The sequence below is a fragment of the Mastigoproctus giganteus genome, chromosome 2, assembly GCF_048544385.1.
Source record: "Mastigoproctus giganteus isolate SK-2022 chromosome 2, ASM4854438v1, whole genome shotgun sequence".
NCBI classification, from domain to species: Eukaryota; Metazoa; Arthropoda; class Arachnida; order Uropygi; family Thelyphonidae; genus Mastigoproctus; species Mastigoproctus giganteus.
The window spans coordinates 94,414,473-94,440,586 of NC_143576.1; the positions used below are offsets into that span (position 1 = coordinate 94,414,473).

The 26,114-nt window shown below is 35.7% G+C and overlaps 1 protein-coding gene across 1 annotated transcript in view; it reads right to left on the minus strand.

Moving 5' to 3' along the window:
- Positions 1–14,018: 14,018 nt before the first annotated feature.
- Positions 14,019–26,114, minus strand: part of LOC150089433 (spectrin alpha chain-like) — a 579,218-nt gene continuing 567,122 nt past the window's right edge. The window contains 1 exon segment of the mRNA XM_090389473.1: positions 14,019–14,495. Within this exon segment, the coding sequence (XP_090245599.1) occupies positions 14,367–14,495 (129 nt within the window). The 3' untranslated portion in view covers positions 14,019–14,366.

The following is a 26,114-nucleotide window of genomic DNA, read 5'->3' on the forward strand; positions in this document are numbered from 1 at the left end:
TTACCAAACAATAAATAATCGTAATAAAACGCTTACACAGCTGAAAAATGTAAAATTAATAATTTAATCATTTAAATTTAGATTCCTACATTATAAATTAAAGACAGCTTGCGGGAAAGGGCGTGAGAAGGGGTTGAAGCAGCGAAATTATGGGGAAATTATTAGAATTTATTAGAACTGGGAGGTGGAGGAGATGCAGATGAGGTGGACAAAATGTGGTCATGCCAGAACCACAGGGCTGTGGCTCATTTTCTGTCTCTTTCTTGTGTTTTCATGAAAAAGACATCTAGTTTCTGTTGTTTTGCTATCATCTTTCTTTCACAAAGCAGCTGTTTATATGGCTCCAAAGCTGATCAAATTGTATGAAGTGCTGTTCTGCTTCTTTCTGCATTGTAATCGTTATCTTCTAGCTATTGCATACTTTTCTCAAATGAATTTAAAACTGAAGATAATTCTGAAATAGAAAGCTGTTTTATAGTAGATTTCAGGCATTCATCTTCGTCGTCTTCCTCACCTTCCACCTGCACTCCAGCAATAAGTTTTTGCAGTTCTTCATTTGAAAGTTCTTCATGAGACTGAAGCAACACTTCTAAATCTTCTTCCTCAAAGCCAACCTGCTTTGGGAGGGCAACACAATGTGCTTTTAAATTAGGAAGCTCATTTACAGGATCAAAGCCTTTAAAATCACAAATAAAATCTGGTAAAAGATGCCGCCAAACACCATGTAAACATTCTTTTGCCACTTCATTCCAAGTCTCCACAATTATGTAAATTGCATTCTTTATGTTGAATTGCTTCCAGAAGTCTAACTGTTGGTGCATTTTCACCCTGTGTTGCTGCTATCAACATCTTAAATGTGCATCTTGTGTAACAGTGCTTAAAAGCAGCAATTACTCCTTGGTCAAATGGCCGGATAGATGTTGTGTTAGGGGATAAAAACTGGATTTTGATGTTTGGTGACAGTTCAGAAAGGGTTGGAGGGTGACTTGGTGCATTGTCCAAAACAATTAAAATCTTAAAATCCAAATTTTTCTTTTTGTAGTAGCTCCGAAACACATCTAGTAGAAGATCAGTGAAGATCTGCCTTGTCATCCACCCTCTTCTGTTGTTCCTAAAGTAAACACCAAGGGTAGACCTTACGATCCTTTTTAACGCTCGTGGATTAGCTGCGATTGGCTGCATGATAAATAACAACAGGCTTCAGTTTCAAGTCACCACTTGAATTTGCTCCTAACATAATGGTCAATCTATCCTTAGCAGCCTTGAAGCCTGGAGCTCGTGCTTCCTCTCTTGAGATATGTTCGTGATGGCATTTTTTTCCAATACAGTCCAGTTTCATCAAAGTTGAAAATTTGGTCTAGTGTATAGCCTTCAACTAGTTTTTTCAGTATCGACGGAAATGTCTTTGCTGCTTCTTCATTTGCACTTGCAGCATCTCCTGATAATTTCACATTATGGAAAGTGACATTTCCTGAAATGATTAAACCAGCCACTACTGGCAGTAAAGGGAGGCACCTCTTGAGGGTTTCAGCTTTCTGAGGTCTTCAAATATTGCCAATGCTTTTATCATAAGCAAACTTGTTCCTGATCTCTTCTTTGTTTGATTTTCTATCCAAACAGATAACAGACGTTCCATCTCTTCTAATTCTTTGTATCTTGATCTAATTGATTATTATACTTTGAGTTGTTCCTGCTATAAAAGTTGATTTTATTTTTTCTGCATTCTTTCTAATTGTTCTCAGTGTTACCTCATTTAGGCCTATAGCATGCACAATATCACATGTTCTTTCATTCCGCTCAAAGCATTTCACAATTTCATATTTTTCTTCAATTGATATTGCTTTTCTTTTTCTCTCTGAACCTGTAGTATCTTCACCAGAATGCTTCCTTTTCACACTTTTTTCAAGTATTTTACTCATTTTTTGGGAATAGAGCACAAATATAAAAAGAACAAAAATGAGGAGGCAAGCTTGATACACATAAACAGCACAGTGCTCAAGTAGCAACTGAATAAACAACACAGCAACCATGTAGAAACTGAATATACAATGCAGTAAAGGCAGAAACACACTGTGCTCACATTTTTCATGCTTACGTTTTACTAAAGAATATTTCTGGAGGTCACTACCATAAAACAGTAAAAACAATTTGCAGTTTCCGGTTTATTGGGGGTTCCTGCTAGTGGAATCTGTTGAATGGGTAGTAAACTTGATCTAATTGCATTTGCGATAATACCGATAGCTGGAATTCTGTGGGTTTTTACGTTGCTTTGTGAAATGTGTTTCCCCTTCCATGAAATCTTCAATCGTAAAAAAAACAAATAAATTTTCAGAATCTTCTCTTCGTTCCTACTGTGTTGTGTTCAGCTGGTGTGATTCCGCCGCGTTCGACTACCATTTCTTGTAAACACAAAGGTGAATCGTGCATAAGCGAATTCGGTTTGTGTTATATGTGACATTGTTTCCCTATTTATAAATCATGTATAATCGAATTTGTGTAGTGTAAACGTGTTATACAAGGACTGACTGTATTATGACACTGAGACAGGGAATGGTCAAATCAAGTAAAAATAGAGAGAGCTGGCAGCAATGTTATTGCAAATTTTATTTTGGTCATGATGTCACCACCATTAGGAGGTATCTCCTCCTGTTTCCTCTGCCAACATGGATGATCCCCATTCAGGTGAGATCCTCATACCATGACACTCACACATGCTATTCGTTTCTCCTGTCTATGTTCTCTTGCTGACACTATGCTTCCTCCTCTCTCCAACATAGGATAATATATCTGCTGTCGAGGCAGATCGTGTCTCTCTCTTGTTGATCTGGTGCACTCCATTCCCAGGTAGGAGTCTGCTGATGGCTTTACCTCTGCCATGGATTTATTCTTCTGTGCTCCTCTTCCTTGCTGATGCTGGGGCACTTAGCTTCCGTGTGGGATGCACATAACCCTAAAAGACCAAATATTGTGGAGCTTCTCTCTTTTAATGGAATGGAATCTACTGCTAATTCACAGGGGTCTCTCTAGAGTGAGATTACCTCACTGACACATGGGACTTCCTTGGAGAGTGGGATTACCTTGCTGATACTACAGACTCCCTTCCTTGGGGTAGAATCTTCTCTTTAATGGTCTACTTTTGAACAACAAATGACTGTGTTCATTTGCTCTTTTCAACTGTTTTCTCATTCACTTATGGATGTTTCAAACCTTCTTTAGGGTCTCCCCCCACTACAGGTTTCCTTCCTGTATTTTCACCTGGAGATGTCTTTCTTAATATCCCCTCTATACTTTCCTTTTTTTTATCCCAACTCTTGCATTCTTGTCAAGGCAAGATTGCAGGTGGTCCAACAGATGTGTTACTGAATAGTAGAAGCCCAAAGGACTTGCCTTCCAAAACTCCAGAACAGCAAAATGCACATGAACAGAGGATGGCCTGCCATCTCATGGCAGGAGCAGGAACAGGAACTAGCCAGCAGCTGTCCCAGTAACTGCTCCTTGCTGGTTGCAAAGAGGTCAGTCATACATCACAAACACTAAACAGGAACACTACATAACACTCACAACTGGCTTAACAGTGTTCATGTGATCCCACAAATCTGCCAACTATCAACTTCACAGTGATAGTTGGCAGATTTGTGGGAAGCCCCTAGTACCACCTAAACAACTAAAAAACTATTTAATGTTTGCACCCCGAGATTTAAATAAAAAGCAGAATTGTTTTTTGGTAATGATATTCATATTAAAATAATATTAGCAATTTAAGGTGCCTTATGTTTAGCAATGCTGTCTTTGAGGTAAGCACAAGTCAAAGCCTTTAAGGTTGAAAGTTGATCAACTAGTGCCCCAATACAGATGCAGTATGCATGCAATTTTTAAATTATTGCATTACCTGCATTGCAATATGACTCCACAACCCACACCCTGAGATTTAAATAAATAGCAGAATTGGTAATGACATTTATATTAAAACAATATTAGCCATTTAGAGTACCTTTTTTTGTTTAACAGTGCTGTCTTTGAGGTGAGCATAAGTCGACGCCTTTAAGGCTGAAAGCTGGTCACTATTGACCGCATGTGTTGGTCAATATGGGGTTATATTACATATATTATATCGGGAGTTATATTGTTATAACCCCCGATCAAAGTGGGGTTATAATGCAATACCTGTGTTGCAATAACCCCACAACCTTTTCTAATTCATGCAGCCTCTCAAAAATGTCAGGAAAGCAAATATAAGTCTACATAGTATTTATTTTCTTCTTTTAAAGAGTAGTATATGTTATTTCTGAGTTCATACACATGTTAACACCTTTCCTTTGGATAATCATCTTGCTTCCTAGAATAGTAAAACACACATGTTCTGATATCACTTCTTCACAGAGTTCCTTTAAAAAGGATGGCTGGGTTTTAATTAAATTAATCAATTCTATAAAGTTTTGTAAACTGAACTGCAAACAACTCAATTCTTTGATCCTAATGCTTTTGGGTGTATCATTAATAATAGTAATGGTATTGCCCATATAGTGCAAGGAAGCCGCAGGCTTTTGATGCACTGGCAAAAAAAAAAAAAAAAAGAGGAAGTAAATAAGAAAATGCAAATTATATCTTGCCTCCTCAACCCCACACAGGTAACTATCCAGTTGACCTTTGAATTTATTCAAACTGTCAGCCTCAACTACCTGCAAGGGCAACTTGTTCTAGCAATCAACCACTTGCTGACTAAAAGGAAACCTACAATCTAATCTAAACCCCAACCCCTGTAATTTGAATTTATGATCCCTAGTTCTGGAATTCTTTATAATAGTGAGAATTCCACCTTCATTCATTTTACTAATCCTTCTCAGAGCCTTATAAACCTTGATCAGGTCACCTCTAAAAGGTGCCTGGTTGCCAAGCTCCGAAGCCCACAAATGTACCTACAAAGCAACATGACCTACTCTACTTTTAGCATGCATAGCACCAAAACTCTGAGCACAGCACATATTCCTATGCAATTTGATTAAAGCCACTTGTTCTCATTTGTGGCAGTGTTAGTCAATAATATTAAAAAGATCTTTAGCTTGGTCAACACCTGCAATAGGTTTTCTGCTGCAATGGCTACCTGGATCAAAATGTGCTAGTTCCTGTGGTAACAGTGATAATATTTGCATTGTGTATTAAGTCTGCTGGCAGCCCAATTTACATTGTGCAGGGCTGAAAAACCCTACTTCCTTATAAAGAGAAGTGCAATTTTTCAAACACATATGTATCCAAACACTATACTATACTGTCATAGGCCTCATTTGATAGTGACAATTCATCAAATCAATGAATTTTTTTTTTAATGACTCAATGTTTCTATTTATAATTTAATGGAAAGTAATGGTCGATTACTTGTTGCCTGGGCTTGAGTATCACAATGAGGAATGGGTGCAGGGATCTTGTTATGCTTAATTACCAAGTTTCATGCAGATCCAGCACAAAGCACAGCATGAAAACCCAAGAGCTTACTTCTTGTGGCATAAACATGCTTTTAATATGCAAGCAAAGGGCTGAGATTGCAAGCCTATACTTAACCCATGGATGCAATTTTACAGAAGCACTCAAAGCATAACCATTTGAATGGGATTCATTGTTGATGAAGTGTGTGAAATGCAGTGTGTACATGAAATTAGAAGAAAATTTCATGCAACAGGATGCAACTATAAAACAGGTGATAGAGTAGATGACCTTAAGCATCAGAAAGTACAGTCACCAATATGTTACATTCAAAGAAGCCAGCAAAAATGCAAGAAAAAATGTAAACAAACATGGGAATTTAAAAAATCCAAGCCCCCTCTCACACTAAATGAGTGACAAGTAGTGAATATAAAGTAATTTGCTACACTCATCGTTATCATCATCACCAGCCTTTTTCAATCCACTGCAGGATGAAGACCTCTCCAGCAACCTTCCAGTTCCTTCTGTTTTGAGCACTGACCATCCATTTCTACCCACAAACTCATGAATTTCATCTATCCATCTCCGCCTTTGTCTTCCAGGTTTTCTTATAGCTCCTCTTGAGTACCATTCTGTTATTTTCTTAGTCCATCTGTCATCATGTCTTCGAGCTATGTGTCCTGCCTAAGACAATTTTAGTTTTTAGTTTTGATAAGAATGTCCTTTACTTGAGTTTGCTGCCTAATCCATGTGTTTCTCTTCTTATCTAACAGTCTGATTCCCAATATAATTCATTCCATTCTTCACTGTGTAGTTCTCAGCTTCTCTTCCATTCTTTTGGTGAGGGCCCAAGTTTCACTTCCATAAGTCATGGTGGGGAGAATACATTGGTTAATTATTTTACGTTTCAGACAAACTGGGATATTGCTCTTCAGTATGTGACTATATTTCCTGAATGCTCTCCATCCAAAATTTATTCTTCTCTTGACTTCCAGCCATTTATCATTATTACAGATAATAACTTGTCCTAGATAAGTATATGACTCCACCTTTTCAATTACTGCTCCTTCAATCATTATTTCTCTTTTCTGTGGCATACTTGTTCATCATTACTTTTGTTTTAGCCATATTTATCTTTAGTCCAAAATCCTTACTAACTGTGCATAACTGATTAAGATTTTCCTCTAATTCTTTGGGATCGTGGCTTATGACCCAATGTCATATGCAAATCGTAAATGGTTTAGGTACTCTCCATTCACATTGACTCCTTTCTGCGACCAGTCTAATCTTCTGAAAGCTTCCTCAAGGGCAGCAGTAAACAACTTCGGAGATATTGTGTCTCCTTGTCGAACTCCTTTCTCAATTTTAAATTTCCTACTGTCTTTGTCTAGTCTAATAAAGGAGGTAGAACTCTCATATATTTTCTTCAAAATCATAATATGCGGGGTATCTATGCCTTGTCTTTGCAGTGCCCGAAACATTGCCTTATGCTGTATGGAGTCAAATGCCTTTTCATAATCCACAAATGCCAGGCATAATGGTGTTTTATATTCATTTGCTTTCTCCATTAGCTGTGATATTACGTGAAGGTGATCCATAGTTGAGAATCCTGTCATAAAGCCAACTTACTCTTTCGGTTGATTCTCATCAAGTATTCTTTCTAATCTGTTAGTAATGACCCTTGTGAACAACTTGTAGATGTGGGATAACAAGCTAATTGGTCTATAATTTCCAATTTCTGATTTATCTCCTTTCTTATGCAGCAAAACTATGACTGCATTATTCTACTGCGTAGGCGTCACACCTCTTCTAATGCACTTTGTGAAGAGCCTTGCCAGTTTCTGTGTTATGTCTTTCCTCCCAATTTTAACAACTCTACAGTAACTTCATCTTCCCCCGGGCTTTCTGATTCTTCATTTTCTTTAATGCATGTTCTACCTCATCAGGAAGAATATCGGGTATGTCGTATGTGTTGCTACTTTGCAATCCATCTTCCCCACTGCTGGCATCATTCCCTCGCTCCTTGTATAATTCTCTATAGTAGTCTTCTGCTATTTGAATTATGCCTTCTCTGCTGTTTATAAGTACACCATCGCTATTCTTCAGTTTCAGTATCATTTGTCTTTCTGTATTACTGTTCATGGCTGCTGATTTAAATCCTTTGTTTTCCCTTAATGCTTGTTCTACTTTTGTGTTAAATCTTCTTATGTCCTCTCTGAGTCTCTTTCTAATGGCTTTGCATAACTCAGTATACTCAATTTTCTCAGTGTTTTCCTTGCTCTTCATTTGTCGTCTTCGATTCATCACGACAAGTGTTTCTTGACTAATTTTTTTTTTCTTTAGATTTCTTTTTCCCTATAGGTTTCTTGGGTTTTATCACTTCCAGAAAGTTGTAAAATTCCTCGTCAATATCTTGGTCCTGAGCAATCTGCAGAAGCTCAAACCTGTTCTTAAGTTCCAGTACATACTGCTTTTTCTCCTCTTCTGTTATCTCAAAGACCTTTGTATTATTTACTCGAGTCAGTTTTTTTCCTTTCCTTTCCTACATCTATATCAAGTGTACATCTTACCATTCTGCGATCACTTCCAGCATTTACCTTATTCAGGATGGTAACATCATTCACAATATATCTTCTGTTAGTGAGGATGAAGTCGACTTCATTAGTTGTTAATCCATTTGGACTCTTCCATATCAACTTTTTGTTCACCCTTTCTTGAAAAAAAGTGTTCATCACTGACAATCCTTGAGATTCTGCAAATTCCACAAGTCTTTCACCTCTTTCATTTCTTTCACCAATTCCAAAATTTCCTATAGTTCCCCTTTCTGCACTGTTTTGTCTCTTTCCAACCTTAGCATTGAAGTCCCCCATAATAATAGTGTAGTGAGTTTTCTACTCATCTAGAAGACTCAATTTCGGTGTACATTTCTTCAACCTCTTCATCATCATAGCTCGATGTTGGTGCATAAATCATTATAACCTTTAGCTTGTACTTCTTAGAAATCTTGAGTATTAGTCTTGACACCCTTGGTGATGTACTTTTGAATTCCAAAATGTTGTTTTTAAAATCTTTATGGACTAGAAACCCAATTCCACCTTCACTCCTTTCACTGTTTCCATTGGTGTACAGCAGATTTCCACTTGATAAACTTATAAGTGATTCATTTCTTCTTCTTGTTTCAGCCTGTTTGTTTTTGTTTTCTTGTTCTTGTTTTGTTTTCTTGTTCTTGTTTTTGCTACACTCAGTGTGATGAAAAATTTAAATAATTCAATACAAATTTGTTTGACATATCAACATAACAAAATTTCAATGAAAAAAAAAAACCATTTAATTTATATTTTTCTTATTAATATTTAATTTAAATAAAAGTAGAAAATTTTAAATTCGGATTTGGTCAACGTCTGATTACAAAGGGACCAAATCTGTATTAGGCATTTGCCCATGGTGTACACACACACACACACACACACACACACACACACACACACACACACACACACACACACACACACACACACAGTCCTCCAACATGTGCTGGGATGCTAAAATAAAAAAAAAAAATTGAGAGTATGACATCCATACCCCCTGTGGACATTTACATCAAATTTTTGGTATGTGGACATTGAAACCTTTCTCCACTCATCCTACAAGGCTGCAGCTGGTTCCCTGCTTGAGCTGAGATGTATTTTTCTGGTTTCAAGTGTTTTTCCAAAACATCCAAAAGTGTTTAATTCAATTCAGATCTGGGCTGAAAATGGCAAGCTCACCACATGGACACAATGCTGCCATACTGATACAAATATGGGCCCCATCTCCAAATAAATTCCAGAATGAAGAATTGTACAGAATATCACAATAGACAGCTGTATTCAGGTTTAATTAATGACAACTGATTAAACCATTGACCATTTATGCATAATTTAGAGTTAAAAAAATGCCACATACCATTACACTATCACCAGATTTCACTGATGGTGAAAGACATTCTGGATAAAAGCATTCTTTCAGCATATGACACCCAAGTGTGTCCATTTGATGCCTGGACTGTATAGTGATTCATTACTGCATGTCACTGCTGCAGCTGTAATGTCCAATTCCCCGAAACAACTTCAGTTTATGGGAAGCTATGTGACCGTGGTAACCCATTTTATGCAAGTGTTTTTTGATGGTTCTTGATCTTACACATTCAAAAAACCATCAGAAAACACTTCATTAGTTTCCTTTGTGATTTCCTCTCACTCTCCATTTCAACTTTCAACATGCTGTGGGATCCCTAAATGATGGTCATGCCTGAATTAGCATGAATGGTCCCATTACTTTCTCACCTCCAATGTTTTCAACAGCCAATTTTGGGTGTCCCACTCTTTCTACTATCTGAAGAATGGACATGCCCATTAAATGAAAACCTACTATTACAGCTCCTGTGAAAGCATCTAGCTCTTTTTTCATCCCATTCTGTTCCATCTACCTGTCAGAATATGCAAGCCTTGCATTAGTGTTAGTAGCGGCAAATGATGCAAGACAGCAAGCATATACAACATTAGAAAAAAAACTTCCCATATCACCTGTCTGTAAGATATCAATCTTACAAAACCCTTAAGGTAAATTTTATTAGGAATAATAATGTAGCAGAATGGAGTAATTTATTGTAACATGTGGTGAAATTAGTTAAGTCTATGGTAAGGGTATACGTAGGTGGGGTGGCGTGAGAAAGGAATCTTGACACAGCCACCTGTTGAAACACAAACCCACATGATGGAGGGAGCGGATGCCAAGTGGGGGATAAATAACAAAGAGAGCTGATGCTTTAGACAGGAATAAGGGAACAGCATAACGTAAATTTCAGTTTTAGGTATGGGAAGTGAAAGATGTATTGAGGAGTCAATAGGCGGAGTGGAAAAATGTAGGGAAATCAGAAAGGAAAACAGAAACTAAAAGAGAAGAGGAAGGAATGAAAACAAGCAAGGGTCATCAAGATGGACCCCTTGTGATGTATTTATAAGTAAATATCAAAACCCCTCTGGGGAGGGAAGAGGATAGTTTTCCGTTTAGGAACGGGGGACTAACCAATGAAAAAGGAGAAAATCTGAGAAAGAATTGAGTTTTAGAAAAGAGGAAAAAGACACAGAAAGTTGAGAAACAAGTCGGAAAAATGTAAGGGTGTGAGACCAAGTGCTGAACGTGGAAGGGAGCTAGTTGGAAGGAGTTAGCTAAAATAAATGAGTTATCTTTAGGAGTTGGCAGAAAGTAATGGAGAAGCTAGAGAAAAGACGTTAATGTGAGGAAGTGAGGAAGAAAGTAAGGAGGAAAGAAGCAGCCTTGGAGAGTGGAAAGATGCAGCCTTTGAGGGTGGAAAGAAGCAGAGACTTGGAGGGCAGAAAGAAGCAGCCTTGGAGACCGGAAAGAAGCAGCCTTGAGGAGCGGAAAGAGTAGTCTTGAAGATTGGAAAGAAACAGCCTTGGGGAGCTGAAAGAAGGAGCCTTGGAAAGCAGAACAAAGATAGCGTAACCAAGTAGAGACCATTCCATGAGATCAACTAGAGGGTCAAGGAGAGTAAAAGGGTGCGATATAGGCAAGTCAAGTGAGAGGACAAGGAGCAGTAGGATAAAGGAAAAAGGGGAAGATTGAGGTGAGAATAAAAAAGTCTAGTTTTTATTACTACTAATTAAGGTATAATGAAGTAAAAGAGACTGTTCAAAATAAGGGAAGAGATAACTCTCATTCAATTTAAATGCCTTAGTAAGGAAGGACTATAGGGCAACAAGGTTAAAAATGTTATAAAAGGAAGATAACTTGGGTTAAAATAGGAGGGTAGTTAGAAGGTTAAAAAGAAATTCCGGAATATATTGCTGGGGTAAGAGCAAAAAAAATTTGTAATATTGCAGTATATTGTATAACAGAAAATGATAATTGTGTATCAATAAAATACTGAAGGTTGAATGATAAGTAGGGAATTTAATACAAAGAAACATAATTGAGATGTAATGTATAAAATGAGGGAGCTTGGCGTGACGAGTCAAGGAATGTATCTCTGTAACCTGTGTGTGTAAGTAAAAAAAAAAAAAAATAAGAGGAGTAGAAGAAATTGTGAAGTTGAGTTAATGAAGGAATAAGGAAAAGAATAGGGAACTCTGTTTTAAGTATTCTGATGTTTAATAAGCATACTTTAGCTCCAAAGTATGATAGAAGAGATATTAAATGATTAAAAGTACATATATAATCTCATATGCTGTTTCTAATATTCTGTTATCAATGATGTAAGTACATGTATAATCTCATATACAGGTAGTTCTCGACTTAACAAGTTAATTCATTCCTAGCGCGCGCTCGTAAAGCAAACTCATAAAGCAGGAATTTATTTTCCATAGACAATGTTAAAAATAGGGGTTACGTTATCAACAATGAAATTAGTTAGCTAATTAGTTTATGTTTAAACAATGATTGATTTATCCAAAGAAATGAAAATGTAGTCTGTAAAATCAAGCAAATTATAATAATACAGAAATTATTTATTACTTACAAATGTTAAAGAATGTTTATTCTTCATCTTCGACTAAATACACACTTGTTGATCACTCATTATTGACTTGGCACTCATTGGTTTGTTGCACAAGGAGTCGTCTTCTTCAGAAATGCTTCAAGAGGCATTTATTTCCAAGATAATCTTCTCTTTTCTTTATAAATTTCAATAGATGAATAAGCATTTTTTAACAGAATGCACAAATTGCAACTAACACGATTTGCATGGAGTAACAAGTTTATGAAGCTTAAAAAAAAAGAATGAAGAGAAGATTCTGAAAATTTATTTATGTTTTTTATACGATTGAAGATTTCAGTAAAGGGCAAACACATTTCACCATAATAACGTAAAAACCCACACAATTCCAGCTATCGGTATTTTCACAAATGCAATAACATCGATTTTATTACCCGTTTATAATTGCCTGCAGTAACAGAAAAGCCCAATAAACTGAAAAGTGCAAAATGTTTTTACTGTTTTAGGGTCGTGACTTCCAGAAATGTGCTTTAGAAAAATATCACAAAGCCGTTCAAAATTGGTTCTTATAATATATGATAACGATGAAAGTGTAGTGCGTTTAATGATTTGAATTGGTAACTAATACAATTTACACTATAAAAATGACCTTTTAGGGAGTTATACTGAGAAAATTTAAACTTCCGAGGCCGTGGAATGAATTACCAAAAAATAATGTGTTATTGGGTTCACATTATGCTATTTTCGCGATATGATGGTAACGGATTAATATCGTAAAGCACGGTACACTGTATTGTATAGCTACATGCATGGTTTTAAATGCAATATTTATGAAAGTTTTAACATTCATGTTTTGCAATTAATGTTCATATTTTCAATTTTGTTGATACTTGAAAAAAAAACAAAAAAACACGTAAACCCAGGAACTCGTAAAGCGAGAACTGCCTGTACATGCTGTTTCTAGTATTCTGTTGTTTAACATACTTTAGCTTCAAGCTATAATAGAAGAGGCATTAAATGATGTAAGTACATATACAATCTCATATACATAATGTGTTTGCCTCAGATAACATTACGAATATATTATGTATATAGGTAATAAAGGATTTTCGTTAGTCTAAAATGGAGTTGTTAATAGTTAATCCGAACACCCAAGCCTAGCCTGTAGGGTGAATATTACTTAATGCAACATTCCTTAGGAATCAAAACTAAAAAAATAAGTACATATACGATCCTGAGATCTTCTGTGAGGTACTTAGGGTACATGAGCCAGGTTGCAGAATGTGGGGATGAAGATGTGAAGATAGAATCGAAGTTAAAACAAACTGATAAGCACTATTACAAATTATAAAGAGAAAATTAATAAAAATATAAGGTAAAAAGAAAAACAGTCCCCCACAGGTCCATCCCCTCTAATAGTTTGTCTTATAACCTGCTTGAAAATAGTACCACCACTGAATGTAAAATTACCTGTATTTTCCTGTAATATCAGCTGTTTTTGCTACATCAACTACTTTTGTCTTAGTGTACCAGTTTGAATGGTATGCTAGTTCATAAAGTCTGTATCATGTATTAAGTCTGTAAAAGGGGATATGTTCAAAAGCCAATTTACATGTTGCACACCTAAAAAATACAAAATAACTTGAGGGAAAGCCCTGTTCCTTTTGCCCAAGATTGCTAACTACAGCTCCACTTGAAGTGGCTTTTAAGCATTCCTGCCGTCTTCAGATAGGATCTGAACCAAGATCTCTTCACTTCCGTGTCAGGTTGCAAACTCACTATATTGTTGTGGAGGATTATGTAATGTAAGTCAATATGGCAACTGATGTGGAAGTGAAAATAATACACATTAAGTAAATATAACATCAATAAAGACACTAACAAAAAATAACAAAGCCTCATTTAATAAATTTTTTTTCAATGGCAAGAATGTAATATAGAAACAAAAAAATGACACTGGTACAGAATGTGACTCATGATTTTCACCATATAGTGTAACTACTAAGCCAAAACATATACCTATATTTCTGTAAATTTGAGTAAACAGCTGCTAATATTAAATATATATGAAATGTAAATGTATATATAAAATAATCAATTAACAGAGCAATAAAGCTGCTCTAAACTTCATTAAATGGAGATAAAAACATATAATATACATCTATAATTTAGGAATGTTTGAAAAGGAAGCTTCAGATCATAAACCAATATGAAACATCCAAGAACCACTGAGGCTTAATGTCTGTCAAAGCTACAGGAATGGTTTCTAACAGATTACTCAAAATGAATATACGTCATTACACCAAAAAAAAGCTACCAAATACCATAAGTCCAAGATATGGCTCTCAACTTTTCATCTGCAATTCTTAATGAACTACCTGCATTTTGTGATTAACAGGCAAAAAATTCTTTAAAACAAGGCATTTCAGAAGTAAATGTTTAAAAAAAAAAATCAGTTCTGAAAGAGAGTATGTGTAAAATCAATATAATCATAAGCTCCTGTAACAGTACGTCCAGTCTTCTGATCAACATATGGTTTCATGCGTGACACACAATAATCAGCCATTTCTTTAGTGAGATTCTGAAAGGAAATAAAATATAATGGGAATATACACACAGCTATACAAAAAATATTATATTAAATTTTATATATTTTGAGCATGAAATTTACAAGACAACAGAAATACAAAACAATATAAAATCACCATTTTTATCTGATTTTATATATAACTTATACTACTGAGATGTGCCCATAATTACAGATTTCAGAGTAACACATATCCAATGGTATTTTCAGCTGTAGTTTTCATCTTATTGCTCTCCAGTAGTCTCTCAAGCATAATTTATTTTTAAGCATTAAGTTAAAAAAAAAAAAACTCATAGTGGTACTTATATTAATACAACTAATCAAATTATGTCAATCAGAGTTTCCTCTGGTCATGCAACAATAGAGAACTGCACGTGGACTTCAAGAAGCAGCGAGTTTCCCAATGATAACAGAATTCATATTAGGCTATGAATGGTTGGGTAGTCGTGCTGTTTTGTTTTTGCACCAAAACAACTAATGATATGAGGCATCAGTATAATCTTTATAAACTGTGATTAATCTCACATGATCTCAGTCATCTGAGATTAACCACCTTGGCCTCAGTATGGTTTGATTTGGGTTTTATGCCACATCAAGAACTGTGGCTATAATGAGCCAAAACTAAGTCACCTAAAACTTAAGATAATAACAGATATACAGAAAAAAAATGATTCCAGGGGCTTATAATAATAGTTCTCTGTTGTTTCAAGGGTGTATAAAGATAAAAATATATAAAATATATATATAAAGTAAATAAGTATTAAAAATATACTTAATTAAATATAAACTAAAAAGTTTACAGGTTTTAGATAACTAAAACAACTGACATATTGCCACTGTCAGATAAAATCTGACTAAGTCAGATAAAGTCAGATGGCTAAAAGCAGTGAATATATACAGCATTTAAATACTCTCAAATAAAATATGGTGGACAGTTAAAACAGTGTTGCAGTTCTCACACATAGGGGCTGATGTGTGAGAATACATCAGTCCTCAGTAGGAATGAATGCATAAGATGACTGTGTACTATGCAGAGGCAAGCAAGACCAACTTCCTCTCTATGGTTTCTGCACAGACTAGACTGACTGGCTATATCAGGCTTCACCTGATATAGCCAGTCAGTTTGGCTATATCAGGTGTCACCTGTCTTGTGCCATGATTTTTGCCACTGGGAGTATACCCAGTACGGGGGTGACCAACTGAATTTGTGATGCAATCTACTTTTTTTCTTCAAAATGTGCCACGAACTATCATCTCAAGAATTTCATTACACATGGTTAAAAAAGTTAATCAACACATATTGAAATGTTATTTATAAATTTTAAAATTAAATACAATTCAGATTTCTTATTTTAAATGCATACGTATTTAAATTTTTAATTTATGTGAAGTTTGTGTCTTCATGTCATCTTCCAAGCTTTCAAAATTGGTAATATACTGTGATAAGGCCAATCATAAAAGAATCTTCTGTATGCAAGTCCGTAAGAGTAGAGCGATTCTTCGTCTTTGTTTGTTTCCAATATGAAAAGGCTGATTCACATAGATATGTGGAAGCAAAACAGGAATTTAAAAGTTCACTGCATTTTTTTACATTTGGGTACTTTTCTGGGCAAACATATTTCCAAGTCTTTTTCTGATGATCTGGCTTTTAGGAAGATATCATTTTGCAATGTAATAATTTCATTTTCAAGGAATACTTTCTCCATGTGAAAAATCTCAGTGGTTTTTTCTGCAATTTGTTTCATATCTAAGTCGACATTAAATGGATAAGAAATATATTGAACAATGTAGCTGCTGATAATGATCTTGCATATTTGCAAAATGATCGAATTTTTTTTCTTTTAGATCCTTAGCCATTGCCAAAAATTTATATTTGTATTTATAAGCAAATATACTACTAATCATGTCACCCACATTTTTATTTTTTCCTTGTAATTTCAAATTCAGATCACTTAATTTACTGGTAAAATCTGCCAAAAAAGTCAGATCACACAACCACTCCATATCTTGTAGCTGTTGATGCTCATCTCCCCTTTGATCAACACACTTTTTTTTAATTTCAATCAGCAAATTTTGAAATCTCTGTAGAAACTTACTCTGACTCAGCCATCTCACATCAGTGTGTAATATCAGATCTGGTTCATTTTCATCGAGTTGCATTTTGAAAAGTCTCCTTTGAAGAGATTGTCCTCTGATGGAATTCACAATTTTGAAAGCTATGTCCATAACACTGTTAGTATTTAATCTTTTGCTGGCTAACACTTGTTGGTGGATATACAGTGGTAACTCAAAAAATCTAGGAATTCATCATTCTTTTTGGCACAATGTGATGAATCTGTTAAGATGCCCTGTCACTGCTTTAGCTCCATCTGTTGTTATTTATATGAACTTAAATAGTGGTAATTTAATTTTTTCAATAAAATTTTTGAATGCTTTAAATATATCAAGACCTCTAGTTCTTTCTTTTAACGACACCATACCCAGCCATTCTTCTCTAGTGGCAGAATCATCAAAAACCATATAAATAAAAATGAGCAATTGAGCTGTGTCACTGACGTCTGTAGATTCATCCAGTTGTAAAGAAAAGGACAGACACACAATTAGCAATATGAGCATGCAATTGTTTGCTTGCATTTTTACTCATATTTTCAATGCGCCGTATCTCAGTATTTCGAGATAATTCCAGATCTTGAAGAGCACTTTTAATTTCATTTCTGTTCTTAACATTTTCAAAAAGAGAATCTGTTATTTTTAAAAATGCATCTTTGATGAACTGATCATCACAAAATGGTTTGCATTTTTTTGCAAGATGACTCACTTTAAATTATGCTACATTTGCTGCTTTAGATTGTAAATTAAGTGTCATGAAGAAATTTTGTTGTGCAAATAATCTGGATTTAAGTTCTTTAATTTATTTTTTCTAAGGTCACTATTAGGCGGAAAATCCGATTGGTATTTACCGTGGAGTGCATTGAAGTGCCTTTCTAAATTTCCTTTTTTGGGTATTGCCATGGAAGCATTGCAAATCAAACAACAACATTTTTCTTTTATCATTACAAAAAAGGATTCTAGTTCCCACTCTTGATGAAAATGATACGTTTTACTCTTTTTCGTAGTATTCATTTTAAATCAAAGGGTATTAAATTAACATATAAGTACTGCCCAGTTACTAATGTTAAGTAAGAAGCTAAATAAGAATTCAACACATGCACTATACTTTCCACAATGTAACTGCATGAATTTTCACAAGAGAAGCCTAGCGGCTGCGCGGCAACGAGTAGTCACGTGGTTCAACGGATATGTAATAAGCGTATGCAGTGGGGTGCATAATAATAATAATAATATTTAGATTTTGACTAATCTATTTTTTATATAGATTTAAAATTCGTCAGGATCGACCGAAATTAAAGCCGCAATCGACTCGTTGGCCACCCTGACCTAGTACATATTACCTGCTGTAGTCTGTATAGTGGACTAGAAAGGTGTGACCATTCTGCCATTTCATTACCACTGATCCCAATGTAGCTTGGGATCCAGCAAAAGTGAATATCAAATGAACATTAAGAGAGAGAGAAAAATGTAACATTTGCTGAATCTGGGACAAAACTGGATGAAAGTTATATCTCATTCATGGTAAAGCCTGTAATGTGCTTAAAGAATCTGTGTATATATCATACACCTTTGATAATTGTAAGATTTAATGTGGCCAAATGCCAACTCCATAAGCTGTTATTTGTTGTTATTTGGTTTTTAGGAGCATTAGCAACTAAGGCCATATTGCTCCGGGGATATGCGGTGGTCATTCCCTGACCTTTCTGCATCCTCCGTATTTGGTGGCTCACGGGCTCGAACCCCGGTCTAATCAAGAAGCGCATGCTACGCACTGCTGCTCCTGCCCACCTGGCTACGGAGGCGCCACTCCATAAGCATACAACTATGCTGTGTGCATGCTGCATTCATTGGAAATCCTCTTAGATACAGTTATCTAGGAAGATGACAGCAGATCCCACAGATGATAATGACTTAGAGTCAGGGATAAAATCCAAGTGTTTGGCTCAATGGACAACACAGAGCTGCAGACAAATGGAGGATGGAGAGTACACCTTTCCTCAACTTTTAATGGAGAAGGTGCATAATGGTAAATGAGCATGCCAGGGGTGGAAGGGGCTGCCTTGGGTGACTGGGCAACATTGTCTATCATGATGTTAAAATCTGTGAGTAACTTTTGGGCACAAATAGCAAAGGAACAGTTGGCAGTCTGATGGGCATAATAACATTTTTCCATTGTAGCTCAAACACTGATTTCCATGTGGAACAGTCTGGCATGGATTTCAGTCTAAAGGTATACTGTAAAGAACTGCTTACACTTAAGAAATAAAGGCAGTTCAGTTTGCTTCGATGTACAGGCTCTGGGCAAATGTTCTAAATGCTCCAGTAGCAATATGGATGGCCTGAGAGCAGATAGAGTCTAGCCATCAAAATATACTGTTTCTAGCCAAAGCATAAACTTGACAATAATAATCTAGATTAGACCAGACAAGTACATAATAGATTCAAAGTAAAATGCAATGAGCGGTACCCCAGTTTTTAGAGGAAATGACACATATGAGGTTCAAGCCTGCATTCACTTTGCCATGTTTACTTTGCCTGAAATTGATGGAAGAGTTGCAGGAAATATCAACTTCTTACTGAATAAAAGTCCCAAGAACTTTGTTGCAAATATTACTGAAATGACATTTAGCCCAAACTTTAGTTCTGGTTTGAGTGAAGGTTCTGTTTGCAACAAAAATGTATAAAAATGGTCTTCTGGAATGAAAACCTGAACCCATTAGCTACTGCCCAAGAATTCAAACAACAGTCAATGGCATGCTACAGTTGTCTTTTGATGACCCTCATGTTATGTGACTACAAAAAAATGCTAAAGTCATCAACAAAGAGGAGATAATTTATGTCCGGAAGAAGTTTAGTAACATAATGAACTTTGACATCAAAAAAAGCATAATGCTCAGAAACAATCCTTGAGGAACTTTCTTGGTAAAATTGCTCAAAGAGAGAGTAAACTCACACACAAACTTAATATATAAAGAAGTTTGACAAAAGATTTTTAATATAAACAGCTAGGCAGTCCCTAAGACCAAGATTATAAAAATTCCTTAAAATGCCATATCTCCAAGCCATGTCACATGCTTTCTTCATATCAAAAAGGACTGACACCAGGTGCTCATGCATCCTGGATAGATGTTTCCAAACTTATAAATGGTCGAGTGTTGACCTGTTCCTCTGGGAGCCACACCGTATCATGGATAGGAGGTCATTAGCTTCTAAATATCAAGGCAAGCACTGACCATGCTTTCCAGAATCTGACACAAGCAGCTGGTCAGAGCAAGAGGACGGTAATTGTTCAGGACTTTTCGATCCTTTCCTTGCTTGGGGAAGGTAAGCATGATTGCCATCTGCAAGAGTCTAGAAACTGCTCTTCAAGACAGATTCTGTTGTAGGGATAGAGCAGAAGATCCACAGATTCTAATGAAAGATATTTGATCATCATCTTATGATGGATGTTGTCTGGTCCGGTGTCATTCACCTAGGAAATTTAGAGTGCCATTTTAAGTTCTTGTGCTGTGAAAGGCCACATGTAGTCCTCAAAGACATTTGAAAGCATTTTCAATGGCTGATTTTCCTATTTTTGTTTTAAGCCAAAACTTTGGAAGATACAGTATTTCAGCAGATATTTGAATGGATGTTTCCCCAAAAGTGTTAACAATTGCATATCCATTACGTTCCAAAATCTATAATTGCCCTTAATTTTCCTGACTTTGTCCCAGACAACTTTGAAGTTGGTCAACTGTGCCATAGAAGTGAAGCAGACCAAAGATTCCCTTTGACTCTGATGCATAACATAATGTGCTTAGGCACACAAATGTTTAAAGGCTATGAGATTATGGGCCATTGCCAAAATATTCCCCAAGCCTGTTTTGTCCCTTTCTTGCTGCTGTGCAATCTGCATTCCACCATGGTTTTGGCAATGGTGAAAACCAAGTAGATGTTTCTGGAATTGAAATTGCTGCTGTTTGGACAATATTTTCTGTGAGGTACTTTACTGCAACATTGATTGGCTCCTGGCTGATTGTGGGATTAAATGCTGCCAGATGTTTGAAGGCACTCCAGACAGCCTGATCAATCTTCCACCATGATATCCCTGATGGCTGAGATACACCCCCACTGCAAAAAGTGGATATCACTGAGAAGTGATCAGTACCATAAAGGTTTTCTTCAACCACCCATGTATACATGAGAAGGAGAACTTATAGAGAGATCAATGACAGTTTGTTTGAATTTTTTCTGGCATGTCAGCAACTATGGCTACAGTGCACTATCAATGACATTAGTAAAATAATAAGAGGAGTTTACGTCAATATAGTACATAGAACACTTCCGTATGATACCCTCCAGAAATTAAAACGGAAAAACAGAAAAAAATTGACAACTTACCGGTACATTAGAGTAAAATATAAATAATTAAATAATGTTCGGCGGGCATATTTGATCTCCGATGCGTGGACCTTTTCGCGCATGCGCGAAGACAAATAATCACTATTTAAGTTTCAGGTTTAACCCGATTCGGTAATTTTCATTCCTGTGATCATGACATACGGTCGAAAAGCGTTGTCAGCTTCAGGAAGGAAAATTGTTTTGAATATTTTCGTTAGATTCTTTTAATTGCGTTAATTTGATTTTTAATTGTTTTAATTGATTTGAATTGTGTTAAATTGATTATTTAATTATTTATATTTTACTCTAATGTACCGGTAAGTTGTCGATTTTTTTCTGTTTTTCCGTTTTAATTTCTGGAGGGTATCTTACAGAAGTGTTCTACGCACTATATTGAGGTAAACTCCTCTTATTATTTTACTAATATTATTATCAATGTAGAACATATTAAGTATTACAGCTCTGATTCATACTATCTAATTAATTTTTAAATTCTCATTGACTATTTCATTCACTTCCTGTCTCTCCAGTAGTAAACAATCGATACACGCAATTATGGGAGATTTTTTGAATGGCTTGGTGGAAAATTACATTAAATCTACACTAAGGTACTCGGTCCAAAGTTACCATATTTCTTTTCTAAAATATTGCCTTCAAAACACATCGTTCCGAAGTTTGCCAGGGTGAATTTAAATAAAAAAATTTCAGGCATAAAACAACTAACACTGGCGACATCGTGTAACATTCTAAAGCTTGCCTTAAAATCTCGATATTCGAATAAACAAAAATACCTTTCCCAGGTTAGGAAGCTTCGCGATAAATTAAAAAATTATCTACATCCGAACGATTGGTCTGTATTGAAGACCTCCATAGATTTGCGACGGGAAGTACAGGCCTCAGAAATAAAAAACAGACACGTTAATAAGTTGCAAACATTATTGGATAGGTCAAGACATGTTCATGCGAATTCTAACACATTGTCGTGGGCTTGCAACCAAGTTCATACGAGTTGGGTGGCAACCCCCCCCCACAGACACACAACGTACTACCACAGAATATGTCAGCTAGTTCACGAACACCCCCTCACCCAGTATTCAACGAACCGACATATTAACAGGTTACAAATCTTTCCTCGTGTACACTGTCGCAGGACCAGATTTCACTTTTATCCAAAGGACTAAATTATAATTTACCACCTCGAAAACTACCTAAAAAACAATGCGTAATTGATATTGAATTTGGACTTCGTAATGTTCCACAAAAAGATGTATTTATTCAACAAGTTAACCAAGTAGGGAATAACATAAAAGAAACGCAACCTCCTAAATTGAATACACATGACAGTTCAGCTTTACGAGAACTTCGGGGAAATAAGGACATTATTATTATACAGAGGGCAGATAAAGGAGATACTAGATAAACATGATGGTAATACTAGATAAACATGATTATATTAATAAGTTAGATTCAGTTGTGTCAGATACCTCCACTTATTGTAAAGTAGACCCGGCACTGTTTACCAATTTGGTCAATCAATACAATAAAACGTTAACCACATATCGAAAAAACGACTACATTACTAAGGTTCAGTTAAAGGGATTGAAGTCCGGAACATACAATATTCCTGCACTTTTCGGTCAGGTAAAATTACACAAGACTGGATTTCCTATTCGACCTATTGTTTCCTACAAGAACTCTGCATTTTCATCCTTAGCCACACATGTATATAACATTATAAAATCCTTTAGACAGGTAATACAATTTGGGATTAAGAACTACGATACATTATTTAATAATCTTAAAGACTGTAGACTCGGCGACAATGACAATTTATTCTCACTAGATGTTACCTCGTTATATACGAATGTAAACGTTGAATACACATTAGATATTATTTGGGATATGTTAAATAAAAACTCGACACCGATTAATTATATGAAGCTACCTATTAAGGAAATTTTTCACTTAATTAAACTGTTAGTTGAGGCCAACTACATTACCTTTCGAGACAAGGTGTACAAACAAATTTTTGGATTACCAATGGGTTTGAGCCTGAGTGGCTTAATGTCAGAGATCTATCTCTCAACGATTTGACACCTTTTCAACCCCGTATCACATACTATGGGAGGTATTTAGACGATGTTCTAGTTATTACCGATAGTAGTACCATCCAAGACATTTTACATTTGTTTAATAATATTCATTCTAGACTCAAATTTACATTGAAGGGAGGATACGGATACAAAGTCATTAAACTTTCTAAATTTCACGCTTACCCGGGACTCGAATAAAATACATTTAGCATCTATCGAAAACCTACAAACACCGGTATGCTTCTACATTATAATAGCTATCACCCGTTCACCTACAAAAGATCGATTATCTTTAATCAATTTCTAAATGCCTATAAATATTAAACGACGGAATCTGCTTTGGACTCAGAAATACAAATATTAACTAACAGATTCTTAAACAGGGGTTATTCCATTACCACAATAAACCAAATTAGGGTACAGGCTAAGGATAGGATACAAAATACTACACCAATCAACAATAGTAATATCAAAAAATACTTCATTTCTGTCCCATATGTTGTCCCAACAGTGGCACAAACAGCTTAACAGATTCTTTAAAGATACCGAATTTAAAATTGTAGCTAGGCCAATACGGAAGTTACACACTATACTGAACAATCGCTTGGTTCTTTCCGCATTAGCAACACAAATTAATGATCTGGTATACAACATTTCTTGCGGTGATTGTGACTCGTCTTACCAAGGTTCGATGCGATTTTCTCTTAATATTCGTGTAAATCAACATGAAGCCTCAGTTCGTGCTTCTCGTTCAGCAGCGTCAGAATTAGCCTTTCATGCCATTAACGAAAAACATACTTTTTTATTTAACGAGGCCAAAATACTTAACGTTCAACGTAATTATACGCGACTATTAATTGCAGAAACCGTTGAAATTAAATTACACGAGAATTCTGTTAATATTCGGCGGCCATATTTGATCTCCGATGCGTGGACCTTTTCGCGCATGCGCGAAGACAAATAATCACTATTTAAGTTTCAGGTTTAACCCGATTCGGTAATTTTCATTCCTGTGATCACAACATACGGTCGAAAAGCGTTGTCAGCTTCAGGAAGGAAAATCGTTTTGAATATTTTCGTTAGATTCTTTTAATTGCATTAATTTGATTTTTAATTGTTTTAATTGATTTGAATTGTGCTAAATTGATTATTTAATTATTTATATTTTACTCTAATGTACCAGTAAGTTGTCGATTTTTTCGGTTTTTCCGTTTTAATTTCTGGAGGGTATCATACGGAAGTGTTCTACGTACTATATTGAGGTAAACTCCTCTTATTATTTTACTAATATTATTATCAACATAGAACATATTGAGTATTACAGCTCTGATTCATACTAACTATCAATGATAATAACCATACAGGCAGACATGTGGAGAAAGTATTAAAACCCACATTTAGAAGGGTGAGGTCATCATTTTTAAGTATATGGTCAATAATTCAATCCTTCCTTTGATATCTAGACTATCCCACAGTAAGTTATGCCCATTAAATTCCTAACAGTAAGAAAGGGAAAGGAAATAGCTTAATGAAACCATAAAGGTTTCATTAAGCTATTTATTAAGGGGGGGGGGGTCATTCCCAGATGGCAAATAAATAGAGCAAATAGTGAGGAGGAACCATAAGTGTATTGTAAATTTCTACTGCCTCGTGTTGGTGGTAAATGCCATAGGTTGAAATTTAGTACTGTTACCCACAAGGGTGGCAACTTTTCCAAGCAGGATTGCCATCATTGTTGCAACTCTTTTCACTTGGAAGCATTGCCTGCCCATGCATAATTGTCCAGAGAACTGAACAATTATGCATGGGTAGGTCCTTATTTACCTTTAAATGTCTCCTGTAAGCAAACACAAGTTGGTTCGTGATTACAGAGGAGTGCCGCATTGTCATCACTATTTCAATGGAATCAAAGACAATTCCACTGTAAGAAGTTGAATGTGGACATTATTTTTATTTGTTGGATTCAACTGCAGATTTCTGAAAGGCTGAGGGCTTTGCTTTCTCAGTCCTGGATTTATCCTTCTTTGGGAAGAAAGGAAGCTGGACTGTATCCATTTTCTTCCTGGAGAGAGAGTTCTGAGGCTGAATCATCAGGTAATTTGGGCTGCATTAATGGAACAATTTTGTCTTTTAGCACTCTCACATAGCTCCCTTTTGTCCTAGTTCCCTAAAGCATTTAAATCCTTGTCAAAGGATAAATGGGGGTTGTTAAGAGAGTAATAAACAGTTATAGTGATTAACAGTTACATTTAGTTTAAATATGATTTCATCAGTCCACAAAACATTGTCAATGATATCAGGTTTTAAAATAACATTTGTGGCCAAAACAAATCTTCTATCTGGGTTATCCTTACACAAACTCTTTAGCAATATGAGATGATATACCTTACATTTAAGTTCCTTTATGATTCTATTTATTCACTCAAGTTTTAAAATAAAAATAAAATTATAAACCATTTTTCAAATAACTTATAATTATTAACATCAGCATTTATTCAAAATGCTGATGTTAATCAAAATTCAGTTGCCTGCGTAGCCGAGTGGTCAAGAGCGGGAGTGCAGTAGCACACGTTCTTTGAGTAGACCGGGGTTCAAGCCCCTGACTGCTGAATACGGTCGATCTGCCAACCCGCACTGGACCAGCGTGGCAGATTATGGTCCATTTCCCTCAGCATGAATTGTTGAGGAGGCTTCCATCCTGCAGTAGGTTGATAATGGCTGCACTTTACCTTTTACCTTATTCAAAATAGTTTCCTTGTTGAGGTGAGAGTACAAGAGTGCAGATAAAGAATTTTGAACTAGTGGGAACCCAAATTAGCTTATTTTTAAATTTAGCTAGTGATTTTGTAAGTCACAAATTATTATTCATACCAATATTGTATCGGTGTTTTGACATGAATATTGTAGCACGTAACTAGTAGAGCAGTGGAATAGTAGGGTTTTAGTTGAGATTAGCTTGAAGGTTTTAATCACTTGTTGAGCATTTTTTGTTTCTAGCTATGCAATTTTGCTTTTTCAGTAAAGATAT